This window comes from Stylophora pistillata, chromosome 2 (genome assembly GCF_964205215.1).
Source record: "Stylophora pistillata chromosome 2, jaStyPist1.2, whole genome shotgun sequence".
NCBI lineage: Eukaryota > Metazoa > Cnidaria > Anthozoa > Scleractinia > Pocilloporidae > Stylophora > Stylophora pistillata.
Genome location: NC_142520.1, coordinates 49,056,446 through 49,075,270, shown reverse-complemented (window position 1 = coordinate 49,075,270; position 18,825 = coordinate 49,056,446). Strand labels below are relative to the sequence as shown.

The following is an 18,825-nucleotide window of genomic DNA, read 5'->3' as shown; positions in this document are numbered from 1 at the left end:
AAAATCATGCGCGCTATCCTTGTAAAAGTAACAGTCTTAAAGCTTAATAAACACTAATTTCGGATATTTAGTTTCATATCTAATTTTTGTTATTGAACAGAATGGGAGCTTATTTCTTTTACGCCGAGATATTTTACAACATAGGTTTGTTTGAAGACGCATTTAAACAAAAACGTTTCGTTCTTATCGGAACGAGATCTACACATATTGCACTGAAAAAACGTGTCTATAATTTTTTTTTTTTCAACATCTCGTTATTTTTTAATCGGGACGTTGGTATTTATTGTTCTGCAGGTGTTTGTTTGTTGATGTTTGGTTACAACGCGTTCCTAATTCACACCTGCAAAGGCTGTTATCCAATCACATTAAAGCAACCATTTGACACTGTGTTCCTGTTGGCGCTGATGCTGCAAGAAAGTAAAGAGCGGATACAGTTGCAGCAAAGTAGGTCGAGCAGGTTATGTGTGACACGCGTGAATATGAAGCGATTTGTGTCGGTAAGAAAGAGGTCAGGCAGAGGAGAGAGAGAGCTACGAACACTGGAAACGCAAAACAGCTTTCCAACTTTCGAAGTGCAATGCTACGCGAATAATGATGGACTGTCGGCGATATTATTCGTGAACTAGCGCCCACGGCAACTTTGATTGAAATAGACTTCGGCCACTGAATCTCTCTCTTTAACAGGAACCCCTATCACTATCGGGGAACAATGTTTCCGCTCCGATGCAAACTGTAAAGAAACTTTCCTTTTTCCGGAGAGGCAAAAGTGACTTGTCGCTTTTGGAGATGATAAATGCTTGAAAGCAACACTTGGATGACAAAAATAATCATTATATATATCTAGTTTATGATCCTGGGATGGCTGAAGTTAATTTTCAAGAATGAACAGGGAATTATACCCCACCAACAGCTTGGTTTCCTGTGGAGACGAAGGGGAATCAGTCGTCTTTAACAGAGTTTGAGGAAGGCGCCATAGAAAATTGACTACCAATGAGCGGGATCATTAGAATACTACAGAGCCTTAGGGGAATCGGGTAAGTTTCATCGTGACACAAAAAAAATCCTCCCAACCTCCCCTTCCCCTTAACTCTCCTTCTTCACCCCTTTTTCAGCGATAATAAAACGACCGGTGCCTTAGTTCTAGTTCCAGGATTTCTTCTGGTTTGCGGGACCATAAGATGTCCAATCAGTCAGTGGCTTCTATTTTCCTATCATCTCTGTTGACAAGTTGGTAGAAAACTCGAGCATAATCTAGATACTTTAGACTTTATTTCATGTTTTTAAAACTGTTTAATAATTATGCACCAATGATTTCAGTTAATAATTTCTTGATGACTCTTATCAGTTGAATTGACTTCTTTGTTTTACATGGTCTTTTTTTGCATTGGTTTTTATTTACTCATTTATGACAACATTAATTTAGTCATTTAATTGTTCTCTTTACGCTTATCCAATATAATATGTAGTGCTCGATATAGCTTCAGCAATTTCCTGACGTAAATTGATTAAAACATTTAACTTACCTTGCATATCTTATTTCTGACATACCAAATGGATGCAATCATTAATGGATGCTTCACACTTACTGGAAAAGATGTGTTGTGAGTCTGACTTAAAACCATTTTATCAAACGTGATTTTATCGAAAAGTTCTTATGGTATTAAAATTGTTGTCGGTGAAGATCTTAAGATGTTCAAAGATTGTAGCGTTGCGGCTGGGGTGATGGTCAAGTTATTTTATCTTTTCTAAGAGAAGAAAATGATACGCTATTACTGACCATTTTAAAATGTTCATCTAACTTGCACCACAATGTGACATTAAATGGATAATATTATCTGCTACAAATTAAGCTGTTTTTTCAAAAAAAGAACTGACTATTTCTAACGGATCCATAAGTTCAATGAATAGGACTGGGATGGAGCGCTGTAGGTCCTAGCATCATAACCAAAGTCGTATTCAGTGTCAACGCCACCGTCTTCAACAAAGGAGGCAGGACCAGTTTCTGTGATTCCAATTCCATGATCTGCACGTGCGCAGTTACTTCCTCCTCCACCAATCATCATCACTGATCCATCACCATTACTCCAGTGACACCAAAAGCCGATGTTGTTGGCGCTTTGGATGTTTCCATTGCACTCAGCCTGTTGAAACCCGTCTGTTACATTGTACTGTCCACCATATTGAACCGAGCAACTTCCCTGACACTGATTACTGGCCCAGAATTTACCATTTCGAAAGTCTCCATAACTTGTGATTTTGGATCGGAATGTCTGTCCACCAAAACAGTTACCTTTGGTCTGTAACAGAGGAGTGTGGCTGGGGTCGTCACTGCGCGTGATCTTTATTTCTTTGCCACTGACCGACCAAAAGGCTGTTGAGATCATATCGTTGTTCACTGAAGGGTTGTTTGTCGCTCCAATAGCAGCTTTCTGGTCATACCACCAGTTACCATCGTCACGCATCCAATTCTTGCCATCTTTGTTTGAGAATCGAGCGATAAGAGTCCAGCCTTCAAAGAAAGTACATTTCTCATCTTTTCTGTTTTCTATAACAATATGTAGACAGTATAGTGTTAAGATAGTTATTTATCCTTTTTTCTAGCTTGTAACAGATTCTGCTGTAGTCTCGCCTTTCTTCTGTTTTTGTTGGCGTCAGCAGTAAAAAATAATAACAACCGTAACAGTTTTTTTCTGGTGACCATAGTAGGGAGGTATTACTCATTGCCGTAAAAAGGCCAAAATTTTTAACCGTAAGCCGTAGAGAAAAAACTCGAACTCAATTCAGCTCTTTGCAGGATATTATCACCCCAACGTTACAGAAAAGGTTTCTTGAGCGCAAAAGAAATAGGCCTCCTGGCCAAGAGCTGCTAGTGAAGAAGACATTGGTTTTCAGCCGTTGCAAAAAAAATATTCCTGGGTGTCTTAAGCCGTACGTTTTCGTCATTTTATCCTCTCGGTCTTTGTTAACAAAAAAAAAAAAAAAAAAAAAAAAAAGAATAAAAAGACTTTAAAAATCTTATACGAGAATTTTGAACCTAAGAATTTTCTTATTGATGCATTTTCTTATTTCTTTAAGAGCGCCTTTAGTACTGAAATAACCAGTCTATTTCTAAATATTTGCACTCAAAAGCTTTTTGGATGAAAGTGTTCCCATCTTATAATTAGAGTATAGCCGCATCAATAAAAGAACATTTCTCATCTTTTCTGACTTTGATAATACTACATGGACGCTACGACTTTCTGGATGGGCATTTCGTAATGAATAGTTCTAAATTTTTTCCTAGATTGAAAAAAAATTGTGTTATGGTCTCGCCTTATGTTTTTTTCGGCGAAATTTGAGCGAGCAGAATGGGGTGTTATTCCAGCATAGGAAAATATTAATTCAACATTCTGCTGCCGTTTTTTAATCAGCTTTTGCATCGGATAACGTGCAGAAGGCGTCTTCAATATTAGATGCCGCAGTAAGGGGTCAGCAAGGAGAAAAAAATTGGCGTTGTTTATTGCTTTCGCTTTCAGCTGCCTCGGAGAATATTTAAAGCTTTGAACCCCTTTTGCCGAGTTGGTGGACGGGAAATTTTGATCGTCATGGGATCAAACGGCGGAATTAAAGTCGTATTTAACAATATGGCCATGGGTCCAATTAATCCTCCTTTCCAGTGTAATCACTTGCAATAATAGTTTTCTTCCGATCGTTTTATCTTTAATGGCTGCCTATCCTTTTTACACAACATCACAACACGACGGCATATGCTCGCTCTACGAATTTTACCCTTAGGTCGAAAAGCATGCTTTGCATACCATAGCATTCTGTGAACCATTGACTAAAACAATTTCCTCTCATCTGCGTATACAACCCCTCTCCTGTGGGATAAAAATTATCAACCAAAAAAAATTCGAGTGCACCTTCCCTTACCGAAATTTGCGCGTGTGATAACACAGACAAAACAAAAGAAACAAACAGATCTGTTGAAGCGACTTACTAAGTTTAACTCTTGAAATCTTGTTTGAAATTAGCAAAGATCATTGCAGCGACAATGGGAGACTGTTACGCATCTGAGCGATTGAATATTTACATTCTCTCATGCTCGATTATGATCACAGAAAGCTTGAATCTTGCGTCTTCATCGGCTGAATTGTGTAAGTTAGCACAGCTTTCAGCACGAATCAAATAAAAATTATTCTTGCATAACCTTTTTTTCAATTGTCAGAGGAAGAGCATGCACGGAGGTGATAACATACCCACCATCAGATACATTGTTGAAACGGCGGAATCATCAAGAGCGCAATGATTTTAACGGGTATCTATTTGCCTCCTTAAAAGCCACTTTTCTCGCATTTCATACTGAGTGGGGACAGCATACTGATGAACTTTCAGATCATGACTTAAACGGATTCGCTTTCAATTTCCACAATGACGAAATTTTTTCAAAAGCCGTTGTTATTTCATTTTTCTCCAGAGAATGAAATAGTTCTGTCTTGTTCTTAGATGTGCCAGCCAGCTGGATTTTGCTTAAGGAGCGGTAATTTACATGGTCGGCTCATTAAGCACTCATAATACTTTGGCCTGTTCTGAAAGTTTCATATAAAAAGAAAGCAATCTTACTAATTATTTGACAATCATCTCCAGTCCAAGGATGTATGCAGGAACATGAAAATGTTTGGTTCTTCTCATGAAACAAACAAGAACCGCCATTGCGACAGCCTGACATGAGTCATCCCTAAAAAATAACAAAGATGTATGTTCAATTAACAGGCATATTTACCATATTGAGTGGAAATCTTCCTATTCAGCTGCTGTCATTTTGTGTATATGTTGTGGTTCAATTTACTCCTTGGTTTAAATTTTATTTTCTATTGTTTCAACCCTATTATCATAAATTACCATAACCAAAAACAGTGGAAAATAATATTTAAACCAAGGATAACACTGAACCACAACATATATTTGTAAAGTAAACAGAACTGAACGACTCGCAAAAATCTCAAACTAATATACATGAAAGCGCGAAGCCCCTTTACAGTTGAAAATAAAAAAAAAAATTTCTTTCTGCAAGTGCTGAAAAAATGATATATATATATATATATATATATATATATATATAATTAATTATACCTCAAGAATTAGGTTACTTGAACTTTTACTGCAACTCTGAGTTTCATGCCTCTTGCGAAGCAATCGTCAGGCAACTTGCGTGCGTGCAAGAGGCATGAAACTCAGAGTTGCAGTAAAAGTTCAAGTAACCTAATTCTTGAGGTATAATTATCCATAGCTCTAGCCCTGCTATTGAGCACTTTTTAGTAGATGATGATCTCATTCCGCTATTTTGGTTATATATATATATATATATATATATATATATATATATATATACCTTGAGTACCATAGAGAAAGTAAAACCTTCTTGATCATAAAACTGAGCATTTCCGTCGAGGATCCCATGCTTGTTGAGTTCACAAGTTCCTTTATCGTCCTTTTCAGTTGGTTCTTCGAAGTTTGTTGTGGTACACCAGGAGTTTCTGAGGCAAGAAAGGCTGCATGATATTTGATCGGGAGATTGAAATCGTTTGACAGCATGGCCTGCAAGTCGCTTGTTCTCCTTGGTGGTGAATAACGCTGAACGAGAAAGCGTCGAGTCTTCTTTTGCGAAAATAATGGCCATTCCTTGAAAAAGGAGAAGGAAGAAACTTTCCTTGATCGCCATCTCTAAACATACTCGGTACGAACACAGTGAGATGATAGACGTAGGTTTTATTGGCATTGAAACAGAGCAATACGATTGGCTAGTTCTTATCGAGGTTGGATAAGGGAAAGGCTTCATGGTAATTTCATGGACGAATATTTGTTAATTTTCCGCCTAAACCTATGAAATGGTCCAATTCTGTGTTGCTGATATAACACAGACAGGCGAAACGTAAAATTGAGCTAGATTGATTTTTAACCAAGTCAAGTTTATTACCGTGAGATATTTGAGGGAACCGACACAGTTGAAACATGTGATGAATTTTCTCGTCCTTGTTGTCTTTGTAAAGTTCTTTGGTTCTCAGTTACTGTTTTAGTCTCAGGTGATATGGTCACCTCTGGCAAGGAGGCACTTTTTCCAGCTTCTCCTTTCTGTCCTGTCATTCCACGGGGGCCAGAAGCGCCTGTAAGTTGAAAATTTGAAAAAACAAAAGAAAAAACACAAAATAAATAAATCAAAACTCAATTGCTGTTTTTCTCTTTTTGATGAATGCGAAACAAAAATAATCTTAACTGATAGAGAAATCGGCTCGATTACCTTTTTCGTCTTTTTTGCCTCTCTCCTCCCAGTCCTTTATCTCCCCTGATGCCTTGCTTGCCGTGTCTTCCAGGTAAGCCCGTTATACCTTCTCACCTCTCTTTCCCTTCGGTCCCTGCGCTCCTCGCCTTCCTCGGGGAACCTCGGCTCCCTTTCTTACCAGGAGGACCTGGGACGTAGACTTTAAATACGTTGATACTGAGGACGAATACCACTACATTTCATTTAAAAAATGAGATACTGCCACTGTTCACTTTCAATCATTTCAAATATTAAGTGATAAATTGTTTAGATTGGGAGCAAGAGATCGTCTTGCATTTTTTTTTTTTTTTTTATGGGGTTAATCCAAGAATTAAGGAAAACAAGGAAAATAAGAGCTTGTTTTTTTGGGGGTTGCCGTAAACGTTATTTTCAAACTCTTTAAACAAGTAGGTTCAAAAAGTGTAAGTCGGAGTTTCTTATGGATGCAAAAAAATTGCGGATGGTACTTGTTTATCCTTTTCCACTGTCGGGAAAAGATTAATGAAAAATAAATAATTTCTAAGTTGTTGATTTTTATTCTCTTGATATGGCAACTAGAGCGCAAAATGCTCATATATGTTTGTTTTTTAACAATCAGCAAAAATTATTAATTTTTAGCAATTAAAGTACAGTAAAACAATCCCTTCCTGCAAAAAAGCGAAGCTAATCCGCCGAGGCGGGAGGTAAACCAACATTTGCAAAAATTCTTGAACAATAAGTTTGACCGACCAGAGAGGCTTGGAGAGCATATCTATACATGAACAACGAAAAACAGTACTATAACTTATAGATAAGCGAATTTGGTATCAAAACATGCGGCTAGAATAAAATTCCACACACAGAAAAAAAAAAAAAACAACAACAACAACAACAGCATAAGTAGCTAAACGTACTATTATAATTTTCTCATTTTATCAATTGAAGTATGGACGTCAACATAATCATTATCTCTCATCAAAATGTTCAGCCACTGCATGTCTATGCAATACCAGTACTCTTTTGATTCATCAAGTTAGGTAGAGAACGAAGACAGATAGGAATACTATTCCAGATCCTCACACCCAGTCTCGAAAAAGAAGTTTTCATGTGTGCTGTTCTCGAATGTCTAAGATTGGCAGCCGCTGAGGACTTTGTATAATAGTGGTGTTTTCCTGACAAATAACTAAATAACTTTGAAATGTTAGAAGGTGTTAGATTATTGACGAGATGATACATAAACCAACAGATTGTTTTGACATTGATAAGATGAAGAGGAAGAATGTTTGACATGTTAAACAAATGTATAGCATGAAAACTAAAGAGGAAGAGGATTCAGGAATTTAAGGGAGAGGATGTGGTGAGGATCGGTATTTTGCAAATGAACGGATATGATAATTTGTGCGTCATTTAAGGGGGAAGTCTGGATATGTGAAAAAAAAAGACTCTCTGCAATCCCCGTATCAATGGCCGTTCCCTGAAATGCTTAAAACCGAAGAGGAAATATTTACTCAATTTCATTTTATAATAGTGACATGTCCTCTCCGCTGAAACGTCATGTTTTAATTGATGGCTCTGCTTTTTAATCATTCCATCAATCCTTTATTTAAACACGAGACACCTAGGAGTACAGAAGTTCTCGTTAAACGTTTTTTCAAAATCTTTTCTTCTACCGTGGCAAATTTATATTACTTTAAATACGGGTGCAAATTTTATATCTACATTTCATCTGTTTTGCGGTCTTATGCGTCTGGTATAAGATTATGATCACACTGTACAGCAAATACTGACCTATTCATCTCGCCAAAATAATGCAAGAGGCTTCCTTGTTGACTAAAGCCTTCGAGACCTTAATCAAATCAAAAGTTGAAGTTCAAACATTTGGAGCTCGATCACGAATAAACGCCAGGTCTGAGGGCGGCTTAGTCATTTTAGTCATTTTAAATTCTGTCTTGCAGGGAAGAGGCCCGTAAATATGTTCTTCAGTTAAGACTAGCTATAAATATTTTCCTTTTGATCAAATTAAACAGTTTTTTGCCTTCCTGTGGACGTTTTGGTCTTATCTCCAACGTTTTAATTTTCTTTATTCGTTACAGCGTGCAACTTCATGCAACTTTCAACGGCTGAAATGCAAAGTTCGTTCATCTCCGTTTTACTGTTTATTATTTCCATCCTTAAGAACAGCGCAAAAATGAGTAGAGTTGAATTGAAAGAAAGAACAGAGGAGCCTCTGCGAAAAGCATCGCTTGAGCATTTTGCGGAAGGTTTCCTGGTAGGGTCCATCCACGTAGCTTCTAGGAAATTCGAGGGAACAGCTTTCCTCAACAAACTCAACTGCTGCGAGATACGAATTGTATACTTAAGCTGAAGGTTCAGGCTTCCTGTGTAACTGATATCCTAGAGAACACGTCCAGGTCAGTTGTAAAGTAAACCGTTATTGATTTTTCTGTCATCGCGTCACAGGGGTAAGAGTTCAGAAGCCTGACCTAATGCCAGAATAAATCCGGGTTTAAGAATGTGTGGGGTCTGGAAAGTGATAATTGTAATTTAAGGTCAGTTTGGAATAAATTTTGCTTTTCTGATGACGTCAATTTGACGAGCAACTTCTGGCCTGCGCTAATCTCGCACACTGTTTTCCCCCCTCCATTTTATGTCGAATTAGTGCTGTTCATAATTGGAATATGGTGTTCTCGCGCAACTGATAAAAATTTAAAAAAAAATCAAAGACCAAAAGAAAAGAGAAAAACTAGTGCTGTATGTTGGAGGTTCTCAGTGTTGTAAGTCAAAGTGACGCACGTTTTCAAAAACATCTTTCCACTTCATCATTCCTACAACAGACTGGTATTGTATTCCTTTGAAAGATCACCACGTCCGTCCATAATACCATACTTGCGGCCACTGTTACCAAAATTTTTAGTTCAAAGATCGTCAATGATATATACGATTTCGATATTATTCAGTCACAAAATGTTCAGAAACCGGGAAATCCTCAACTGTTTGGTATTTTTCTCGACGAAAGAAAATCGTGTTCGGATATCCCCCCTCCCCCAAGAGGGGGGAACTTGGGTACCCTAGGTTTGTGCGACTTGCCTCTCATAAACCCCTACCCTATTATATTTTGTTCTTTGGCCACTTAAAAACCCCATCTTATTCACTTTAGGAAAATCTAACAACTTTTAAATTACGAATCTTACAATTTTCAAACCCCTAATTACCCGGAATTTCCTTACCCCTGATGTGCGATCCATTCTAGTAACTATTGAAAATGCACCTTCATTTTGGCCAATCCAGTAATGAAAATGCGACGCCATCCAGCAGTACATCGCCACAGGTATATTATTGGAAAATGCCCCCCTCCCTCACTCCTTCGTTTCCGTTCCCTTATTGATGACGTCCACTCTCAAGTACAGCGCAACGCGCAGAATTGAAATAAATGAAAAATTCGATGAGCTCTTTCAAAAAACGTCGTCCTTACATTTTGTGTGAACTTTCTTTGAAGTAGCCCTCCCTTTTTCCTCCCCATCTCTTTTCCGGCGAGAAGAAATGACCGGTCCCATAGTTATCGGTTCCAGGCCTCTTTCTGGTTTATGGGACCATAGGGTGTCTAATCAATTGGTGGCTTCTATTTCCTATCATCTCGGTTGACAAGTTGGCAGAAAATTCGAGTATAATCTTTTGACTTTATTCGATTTTTTTTAAAGCGTTCAGTGATTATACACTAAGAGATATTAATCTCTTGATGACTCTCGTGAGTTAACTTCTTTGTCTTATGCGGGCCTTTTTTTGCATTGGTTATCATTTATTCATTAATGACAACATCAATTTGGTCATCTAACTATTCTATTTATGCTCATCCAATCAAACATGTAGTGCTCGATAATTACTGATTAAAAAAATAATCTATCTTGCATATTTTATTTCTGATAATACTAAAGAATCACCAATGGATACTTTACATCTCCTTGAAGAGATGAGTTATGAGTCCGACTTAAAAAAACATTCTATATTGAATATGATTTTCTCGAAAAGTTCTCTATGGCATTTAAATTATTGCCGGTGAAGATCTCAAGATGTAAAACTATTATAGCGTTGCGACTGGGATGATGGTCAAGTTATGTTATCTTGCTGTGGGAGGAAAAAGATGCGCTATTACTGACCATTCTAAAATGTTCATCTAACCTGTATCACTATGTGACATTAAATGAATGATATTATGCTCTACATAGTTCTTCAGTTTTAAACTAAGTTTGAAAAATAAAGGCCTGATTATTTTTAACGGATCCATAAGTTCAACGAGTAGTTCTGGGATGGAGCGATAGATGTGGAAGCATCATAACCAAAGTCATAGACCGTCTATTTACTCGGGTTTCAGAGGGAAAGCCCGAGTCTTAAAATGCAAGCCGTTCTTGGTCGCCAAGAGGGGGGGGGGGGGGGGGGGTCATGATCCCAAGCGTTCCTTTCTTAAACTGTGGAAACTGGGGACAAGAGTGTGACAACTCGTATTAGCATGTGCTCGCAATAGCCCATTTCCGAATTACCCTTGGCCTCAGTTTCAAAACGAGTCCTGGTGCTCATCCTTTCATATGATAATAAATTAAACTCATTTTCACAACAATGGTTGAGCACCAGGCCTAGTTTTGAAAAAGAGGCCAAGGGTAATTCGGAAATGGGCTATTCGTAAACAACATAATTTATAGCACGCTGTGTCTTGTCAAGACCGCGTTGCTAAGATTCCTGCCTTATACGCTTATCGCACATGCAAACGCACACGCCGTTCGTAGTAGGCCCACGCTAAATAATGTCGAATGTTTTTGGAATGGGCCGGTCCACAAACTTCATAACTTGAAAGCTAGCCAAATGTGCCAACGTCATCTCACAAGATAACAAATGAGCCACTGTATGTGAGTTCTAACAACGAAAATAGTGGCAAAACTGTGACGGCCGATTTACAATGAACTACGATGTTGAGACGGACACCTAACTTGTTGAAAAAATCAATAATGTTTCGTGAACACAACTTCGTAGTGGCGCTAACAACAGCGAATTGGATAAGGATACTGACAGTAGCAACTTGAGTTATAATATTAATTATATAAGCTTAGCTCTTCCCTTAGATATCCTATTCCTGTTATTAGTTTTCATAGGGTTCAATACTTGTAAAGTACGATTTGGTGTTTCGTACACAGTGACAATTATTATTGCACAAGCGATCGTGTTGATTTGCTCTTCGCATAGAGTTCTAATGCACATGAACATAATGATGTTACAGTGTCAATAAAAGTACAAAAATTCAGATCTCGTCATGCAAATTATGTATGTTATAATTGTACTCGTGTTTCGTGTGAGTGCCATAACTACGAACGAAGCCCGAGTGAACGTTCCACGAGCGTCTAGTCTTAAGAGCAAATCAACGCAAAAGTCAAACATTGCATGGCAAAGTTAAAAAAAATAAAATTCGGTGTCCTTTTTTATACAATTAATCTTTAGAAAGTTTACAATTGCTGTGTATTTTTTTTCCTTCAAAAAAGTATTTTTTTTCTGAAAAACGAAAAGGTTTTGTCTTTAGTCCCGGGATCGATTTGGCCACACCGAACAGGTTTAAAATATTACCAACACTCAGGGTCTTAAAATAATTAAGAAGAATTTGCTACCTTTCTATAAATCGATCAAGAAATGGTTAGATATTCTAGTCTTCTTGGATAGGGACGAATAAATGGAGGTCCCGTCTCCTGCATCTATTAATTAGGTAATTTGGTTAGGCAGGGGACGATAAAGAACCCACTTCACGAGATTACTGTGATGTGGTATGGCCTGGTTACTGGGAATTTGGGGGAGGGGGCAAATGTTATATTCGCCTTTATTTGATTATAAACTGCCTAGCAGTCTGGTAAAGTCCCCCGTACAGTGTTGTAAAGCGCCATGAGTTTAAGATATGAGTTATTATTATTATTATTATTATTATTATTATCATTATTATTATTATTATTATTTATTACTATTTATTATTATTAAATAGGCCAGGATTCACTCGACTCGCGTATCAAGACAACTGCGCCAGAAAAAGCTATTATAGTTCCAAGTTGTAATAACAATAATAAGCTTCATTAAGATGTGAAATCAATAGCAGTTTCCTACAAAGTAAGGACGCCTAAACTAAACTAATCTAATATACATAGAACACACAAAATATGCAATCCTGCCCCGTATAGTTGACCCTATATATATGTACTACCCTACCCTGTGTAATTAAAATTACGTAAAAGATTAGAAATACGATACTGACAATATGAAATATTAAGATTTACATCAAATACAGTTTTTGCAATTGTCGGAGGAGATTAAGATTACGAATGACAATATTAGAGTTGATGATCTTTCATAATATGTAAAGTTTCTTTCGGGGGAAATGAATTTAGGATTTTTAAAATTTTTTGAAAAATCGTGATGAAAGACAAAATCACGCCATCCTGTTGTGTACATGTGACCATCTCCCCTACGAGCAGTGCAGAGGCCCTTCGATCTTGCTAGACTAATCTAGGAAGATCGAAGGGCCTCTGCTCGCAGGGTAGTGACCATCAAGACTTTGATGCAATAATAATTGACACGACTCCGATGCATATAGGAAAGTAAATATCATAACCTTAACTCAAATATTATATTCGCTCCGACGAAGGGCTAACGCTCGAAACGTCAGCTTTTGTAATCGTTACGGTGGGCAATTTACCATTTCAACTTTGTTGATATATCCAAATTGTTTCGTTACTCTCACCGACGCAGCCCCGAAACTATCAGCCTTTATTATTATATTCTCGGCTGTTCGTATGAGCCCAAACTTTTTCTGTTAATTTTCTCTATTCTGCGGTCTCCGTATGCTTGACATCTACACCGTCGCTTTATGTCGCGGCTCGATCAGAACGGCTGCTCCTGAAAACGTCTAATTATAAGCTTTTCAATTTGTGTTCCTTGTGCGCTTGATACGACATGTTGGTGTTCTCTGCTACAAAATTGATTAAAATAACTGATCGAGCCGACTCTTTAAAGCTTATGTTCAGAGTTTTCTATCGTCGATCCTGTTCATCATCTATCTGTTGTTTGACAGACTGTATGCAGTTTTTTTCGTTAGAATTTATTTAAAAATTAGCATAGAGGCTGAACAAGCTTGCGTGACCGTTTGTTCATGGGGTGGGGAGAAAGGAAGCGTGTGGTCTCTTTCTATAATTCGTTACTTTGAGGTATTTTACCGAGAATTGATCTTTTTCGTTACTTATTTTGGAAGAATCGAGCACCTCAATTTTGTGTAATTAAATTAGCCTCATTGGGAGTGTATGTTTATTTCTCACGTGAACTAAATAAAGATTCTATCTTAAAGAAAAACCATGTTCCTGCTCTTAGGGAAATGATGTAAGTTTTTATCTCTCTTGGAAGTATAGTAGGCAGTCCATGTTCATGAATTTATCCGTTTTATATTGTCGCGATATGCAACTCATGTAAGGTAGTTTTGTCAATTAAAACCATCGAGACCTCTTTCCTATTTTGAACTGATTTGATTGATAACGTCGGAACAATTATCGTCAAAAACAAAAAAAAAAGAGACATCTGGCAAAAAGACTCAATCTTGGCCATTTGGAGTACCTCATGATCCACCCTATGTAGCAATCACTGTTACAAACTCTTGCTCAGCTTGATATGCAAATGCTGTGTTGCTTTAGAAGCGAGACGTAATTTGCATATGGTCTCACAACGGATTCACTGTAAACTACATGGGAACACCTGCTTGAACAAGTTGACTTTGTTGTCAGCCCCTGAGGGGTTTCCTTCCGAATTTTCAGGAAAAATTGTATTAACAGTAGCCTATCTTTAAAACAGGGAACGGGGAATATGAGAATGGGGAATGGGGAATGGGAAATGGGGAATGGAAAATCTTTAAAACGAGGAATCTTTAAAAGCGGGGAACCTTTAAAACGGGGAATCTTGAAAAGCAGGAACCTTTAAAATGAGGAATCTTTAGAAGCGTGAAATGAAATCGACCAAGCGAACGGTGATCCGTGGAAAAGTTGATGGTTTTTTTCAATTTTAAGCAAGTGAATCCATCAAAATTCCTGATTGTTGACACAAGTAAACCTACGCTATAATGGAGGGACACTCAGCACATGTTTTCAACTCTCAACATGATTAAATCAATAAAATAATTCCAGCATTAGAATCTTTATTTTGATCAACAAGTTTCCTTGTGGCAATTCCCCATCTAATTAACAAAGCGTAGTGAATTGATAAATTTTTCGGTGTTTGGGGAATGGGGAATGGAGAATGGGGAAGGGGCAATGGGAAATCTTTAAAATAGGAATCTTTAAAATGTTGAATCTTTAAAATTGGGAATCTCTAAAATGAGGAATTTTTAAAACAGGGAATCTTTAAAACAGGGAATCTTTAAAAGCGGGAATCTTTAAAATTAGGACTCCTTATAAGCGGGAATCTTTAAAACAGTGAATCTTTAAAGCGGGAATATTTGAAATGGAGAACCTTTAAAAGCGGGAGTTGTTATAGGCGGGAAACTTTAAAATGTGGAATCTTTCAAAGCGAGAATCTTTAAAATGAGTAATCTTTTGAAGCGTGAAATGAAATCGACCAAATGAATGAACGGTCTGTTGTTGTTGTTGTTTTTTTTTTCAATTTCACGCCAGTGAATCCATCAAAATTCGTGACTGTTTACTCTGGTAAAGAAAGCTACGCTACAATGGAAATCCCGCCTTAAGGTTGAAGTTTGCTTTAATCGAAAGCTTTATTGCTAGTTGAGTCGATATCGTTAAAAGTACTGCAGACCAAGGGACGGTGAAATGGGTGGGAATACATGATGGTATTTATAATATTCACGTGAATATAACAGTGCATGGGCTGAGTGACATTGAACAGTTGGGGGAATGTACAGTTAACATATCCCTCATGTCATATGGTAGTGTTCTGATCCTTTTTGTTCCTGATTTCAATTGGTTTGACTTTATCGTCAATTGAGTAACCGGAATTGTCATACGTTACCCTTCACCCAAAAAATTATGGGAAAAAAATATGTATACTCAGTATAAAGAGAAGTACCACAACCTATTAAAAAGCCAGATTCTCCCTAAGCTGCTCCAGATGGCAGGAAAACGGCGAGGAAAATTTATAGACATTCAGCGATATCGTGACCGGTAATACTGGTCAGCTAGAAAATGTGTATTCTCATCTTCGCATTGCCTGCATGGGCGCGAGCTATCCCAATTTTACAGGAAGTTTCCTTTCGATTCCAATGGAATTTGTAGTACGTTTCCGTGTGGAACACGTTAACAGGCTTATCTCGGAGTTTGAGTGGGCCCCATAATTCTCCTGCTCTCTTTCAAGGGAATGTTTAAACTCAAAACTGGACGAGTTTGTGTTCAATTCAAATCTGTTTTCAAATTTGTGTTCAAGTTATAAGCCTAAGTCACAATATGGTTGGGTGGAGAAAACTGGAGCCGGGTAAAATAAAAAGAAAACAAGTTTTGAAGTTTTACGTGCAAATGTTTCAAACTTGTTGATGCCTAGTTTGGTGACGTTTCTTAATTTTACACTTGGAGTAACCGATTTCATGTTGTTCCAAACCATACTAAGGTTAATTAATTACCGTTGAGTTGATGTTGGCATACTTTTAAATTCGTTTGTTTCAGTTCCGTATAAGAACCTTTGCAAGTACATTTTTTAGCATGGTATTAAGTGCGCACGTGTTGAAAATAAAAGTATTAAATATAGTTGATAATTTTATGTTTAAGATTTATAAAGCAAACTTCAAATCATGAATAAAGTAGATTTTTATATCTTTTGCTTGATGAATATTTCGACCGAGCATTTAACTCTTCAAAAGACCTATATAACTTACCCCTTTCTAAAGATTCCTGCTCTTAAAGGCTCTCCATTTGAAAGATTCCCCATATCAAAGACTTGCCCGTTTTAGATTCTCCCCTTTAAAGGTAAACCATTTTTAAGATTCCCGCTTTTAAAGATTCCCGCTTTTAAAGATTCCCGCTTTTAAAGATTCCCGCTTTTAAAGATTTTCGCTTTTAAAGATTCCCGCTTTTAAAGATTCCCCATTTGAAAGATTCCCGCTTTTAAAGATTCCCCATTTTAAAGATTTCCCATTTTAAACATTTCCCATTTCCATTCCCCATTCCTCATTCCCTCTTTCCCTATTCCCTATTTTAAAGATAGCCAAAATACTAGCTCCTTCTAGCACGCTTCAAATTTCGAAACTTGAAAGTGAAAGTGAAAGTGAAAGTGAAAGTGAATGATTCGATACCTTAATAGCAGCATAGGCTGAATTGCCAAGGTCTACAGTGTTACTAAGGTTGAGATCGGACGTCAGCATTATCAGGCGCCTCTGGCAGCCGCTTTAGTCCATGTAACGACCTCACCTTTTCCCCCACACATCCCACCCCAGGGGAGGACATCCATCACACAGTAATCTCGTGTGTGGGAAATTAACGTCTCCTACCCCTAACCCTGCAGGAGACGGGACCTCCATTTATTCGTCCTTATCCGAGAAGACTAGAATATTTAACCATTTTATTGATGTTATAGAAAGGTAGCAAATTCTCCTCAGTTATTTTAAGACCATGAGTATTGGTCCGGCCGGGGCTCGAACCCTCGACCTCCCGCTCAACACAATCCGGCGCTCTAACCAATTGAGCTAACCAGGAGGCGGTTAGCTCATTTAAGTCTCCAAAAAGTTTTTAAAACATTTCTTGGCTGCTTTATATGTAGTCTGACATGAAATGTTCACCATAAAAGGACAGCGACTTCAGTTCGACCATCAATAAGCAAAATATTTACTATAAAAATACTAGTTCTTTGACGAAAACTTACCAGCAAGTGTGTTAAAAGCTCAGGCTGCCGCCGGCAGCCGGCTGTTATTTGAACCTGTGGATAATACCGAAAAACGATGTAATCAGAGTATTCAATCATAATTACTTATAGGGCTGATGGCTGACTTACCGTTTATGCTAATAAAAAAAGAGTAGTAATAATCGAGTGCCACTGCCACCCACCGGAAAAAAAAAAAAATGTTCGTTATTAAAGACTCCCGCTTTTAAATATTCCCTCTGTAGGGGGAATCTTAAAAAAAGATTCCCGCTTTTAAAGATTCCTCGTTTGTTAAGATTCCCGCTTTTAAAGATTCCCCGTTTCAAAGGTTCCCGCTTTTAAAGATTCCTCTTTCTAAAGATTCCCGCTTTTAAAGGATTCTTTTTTGAAAGATTTCTGCTTTTATATATTTCCCGTTTTCTGAGAATACCGCTTTTAAAGATTCCCCGTTTTAAATTAAAGATTCTCGCTTTTAAAGATTCCCCGTTTGAAAGACTCTTGCTTTTATATATTTCCCGTTTTAAAGATTCCCGCTTTTAAAGATTTCTCGTTTGAAAGATTCCTGCTTTTACATATTTCCCGTTTTAAAGATTTCCGCTTTTAAAGATTCTCCATTTTAGAGATTCCCGTTTGTAAAGATTTCCTGTTTTAAAGATTCCCGCTTCTAAAGATTCTCTATTTTAAAGATTTCTCATTTCCCATTCCCCATTCCTCATTCTCCGTTCCTTATTTTAAAGATAGCTATTAACAGAAAAAAGATTACAAATGTGAAAAGTGAGCTACGAAGAATTCGTCGAAAACTAAGACGGTTTTGATGATGGCTGCAGCGGCGGGCTACTGTGGTCCTGATAAATCTCACGAATGAAACTAAATAAACGGTAAAGTGAAGCACTTTAAAAACTCGAGATTATCATATGTAAGTTGAAGTCAGTATATCTGCATTGTTCTTTACGCATTTAAGTTGCCAGGATTTCTAGAACAAAAACAATTTTGGTTTTGTAATGGTCACACATACATGACGTTTTCGACTTTATGTATTTCGTTAACGATTTTCAACAAATTCTTAATTTAAAAATCCCACGTTTATTTCCCCAAAGTAAACTTTACATATTTTAAAAGATCGTTAACTCGTGTATTGTCATTCTTAATCTAACGAAATTCTAAACAAAGGCACACGCTTAGAATTATCGTTATTTTTCGTCTACCGTTTTACGAAGCACGGGAGAACCAGAACTTCTTTACTTCTCTTGAATACTCAAATAAATCTAATGTTTATGGAATCATAATGTTTAGACCATGACAAGTTATACAACAAATTGGATCTATGACAGCTTATTCTAGCGCAGCAGTTTTGACAAGCGAGTCAAGTGAATCATCACCGATTTCAACCTAGTTTGCACGTGTTTGGGATCGCCAAATTGTGCTCAAGTTGAAAACGGCTTCCATCGTTTTGCTCAGGAATTACCTGGTATTTCAATGAAAAAACTACGTGGCATTCATAAAGGCTATCTATATGCAAAAGACGAGTGAATTTGATTTTTTTCAGCTTTGCCGAGGATTTGCGACTTTGTTAGATTCTTGCACGGATCTGCTCTTAATTGTTTCTGCCAATTTAATAAAACATGTAGTGCTCGATATAGCTTCAGAAATTTCTTGATGAAATAACTGATTAAAACATGAAA

General features: G+C 37.4%; 1 protein-coding gene across 1 annotated transcript; it reads right to left on the bottom strand.

Moving 5' to 3' along the window:
* Window positions 1–1,324: 1,324 nt before the first annotated feature.
* LOC148740040 (uncharacterized) lies at window positions 1,325–4,724 on the bottom strand. Its single transcript, XM_088748113.1, has 2 exons — window positions 4,603–4,724; window positions 1,325–2,509 (listed from the first exon to the last, which is right to left on the bottom strand). The coding sequence occupies exons 1-2, from the start codon at window positions 4,706–4,708 to the stop codon at window positions 1,881–1,883; spliced, it is 735 nt and encodes a 244-aa protein (XP_088604239.1). The 5' UTR covers window positions 4,709–4,724; the 3' UTR covers window positions 1,325–1,880.
* Between the last annotated feature and the right edge of the window lie 14,101 nt (window positions 4,725–18,825).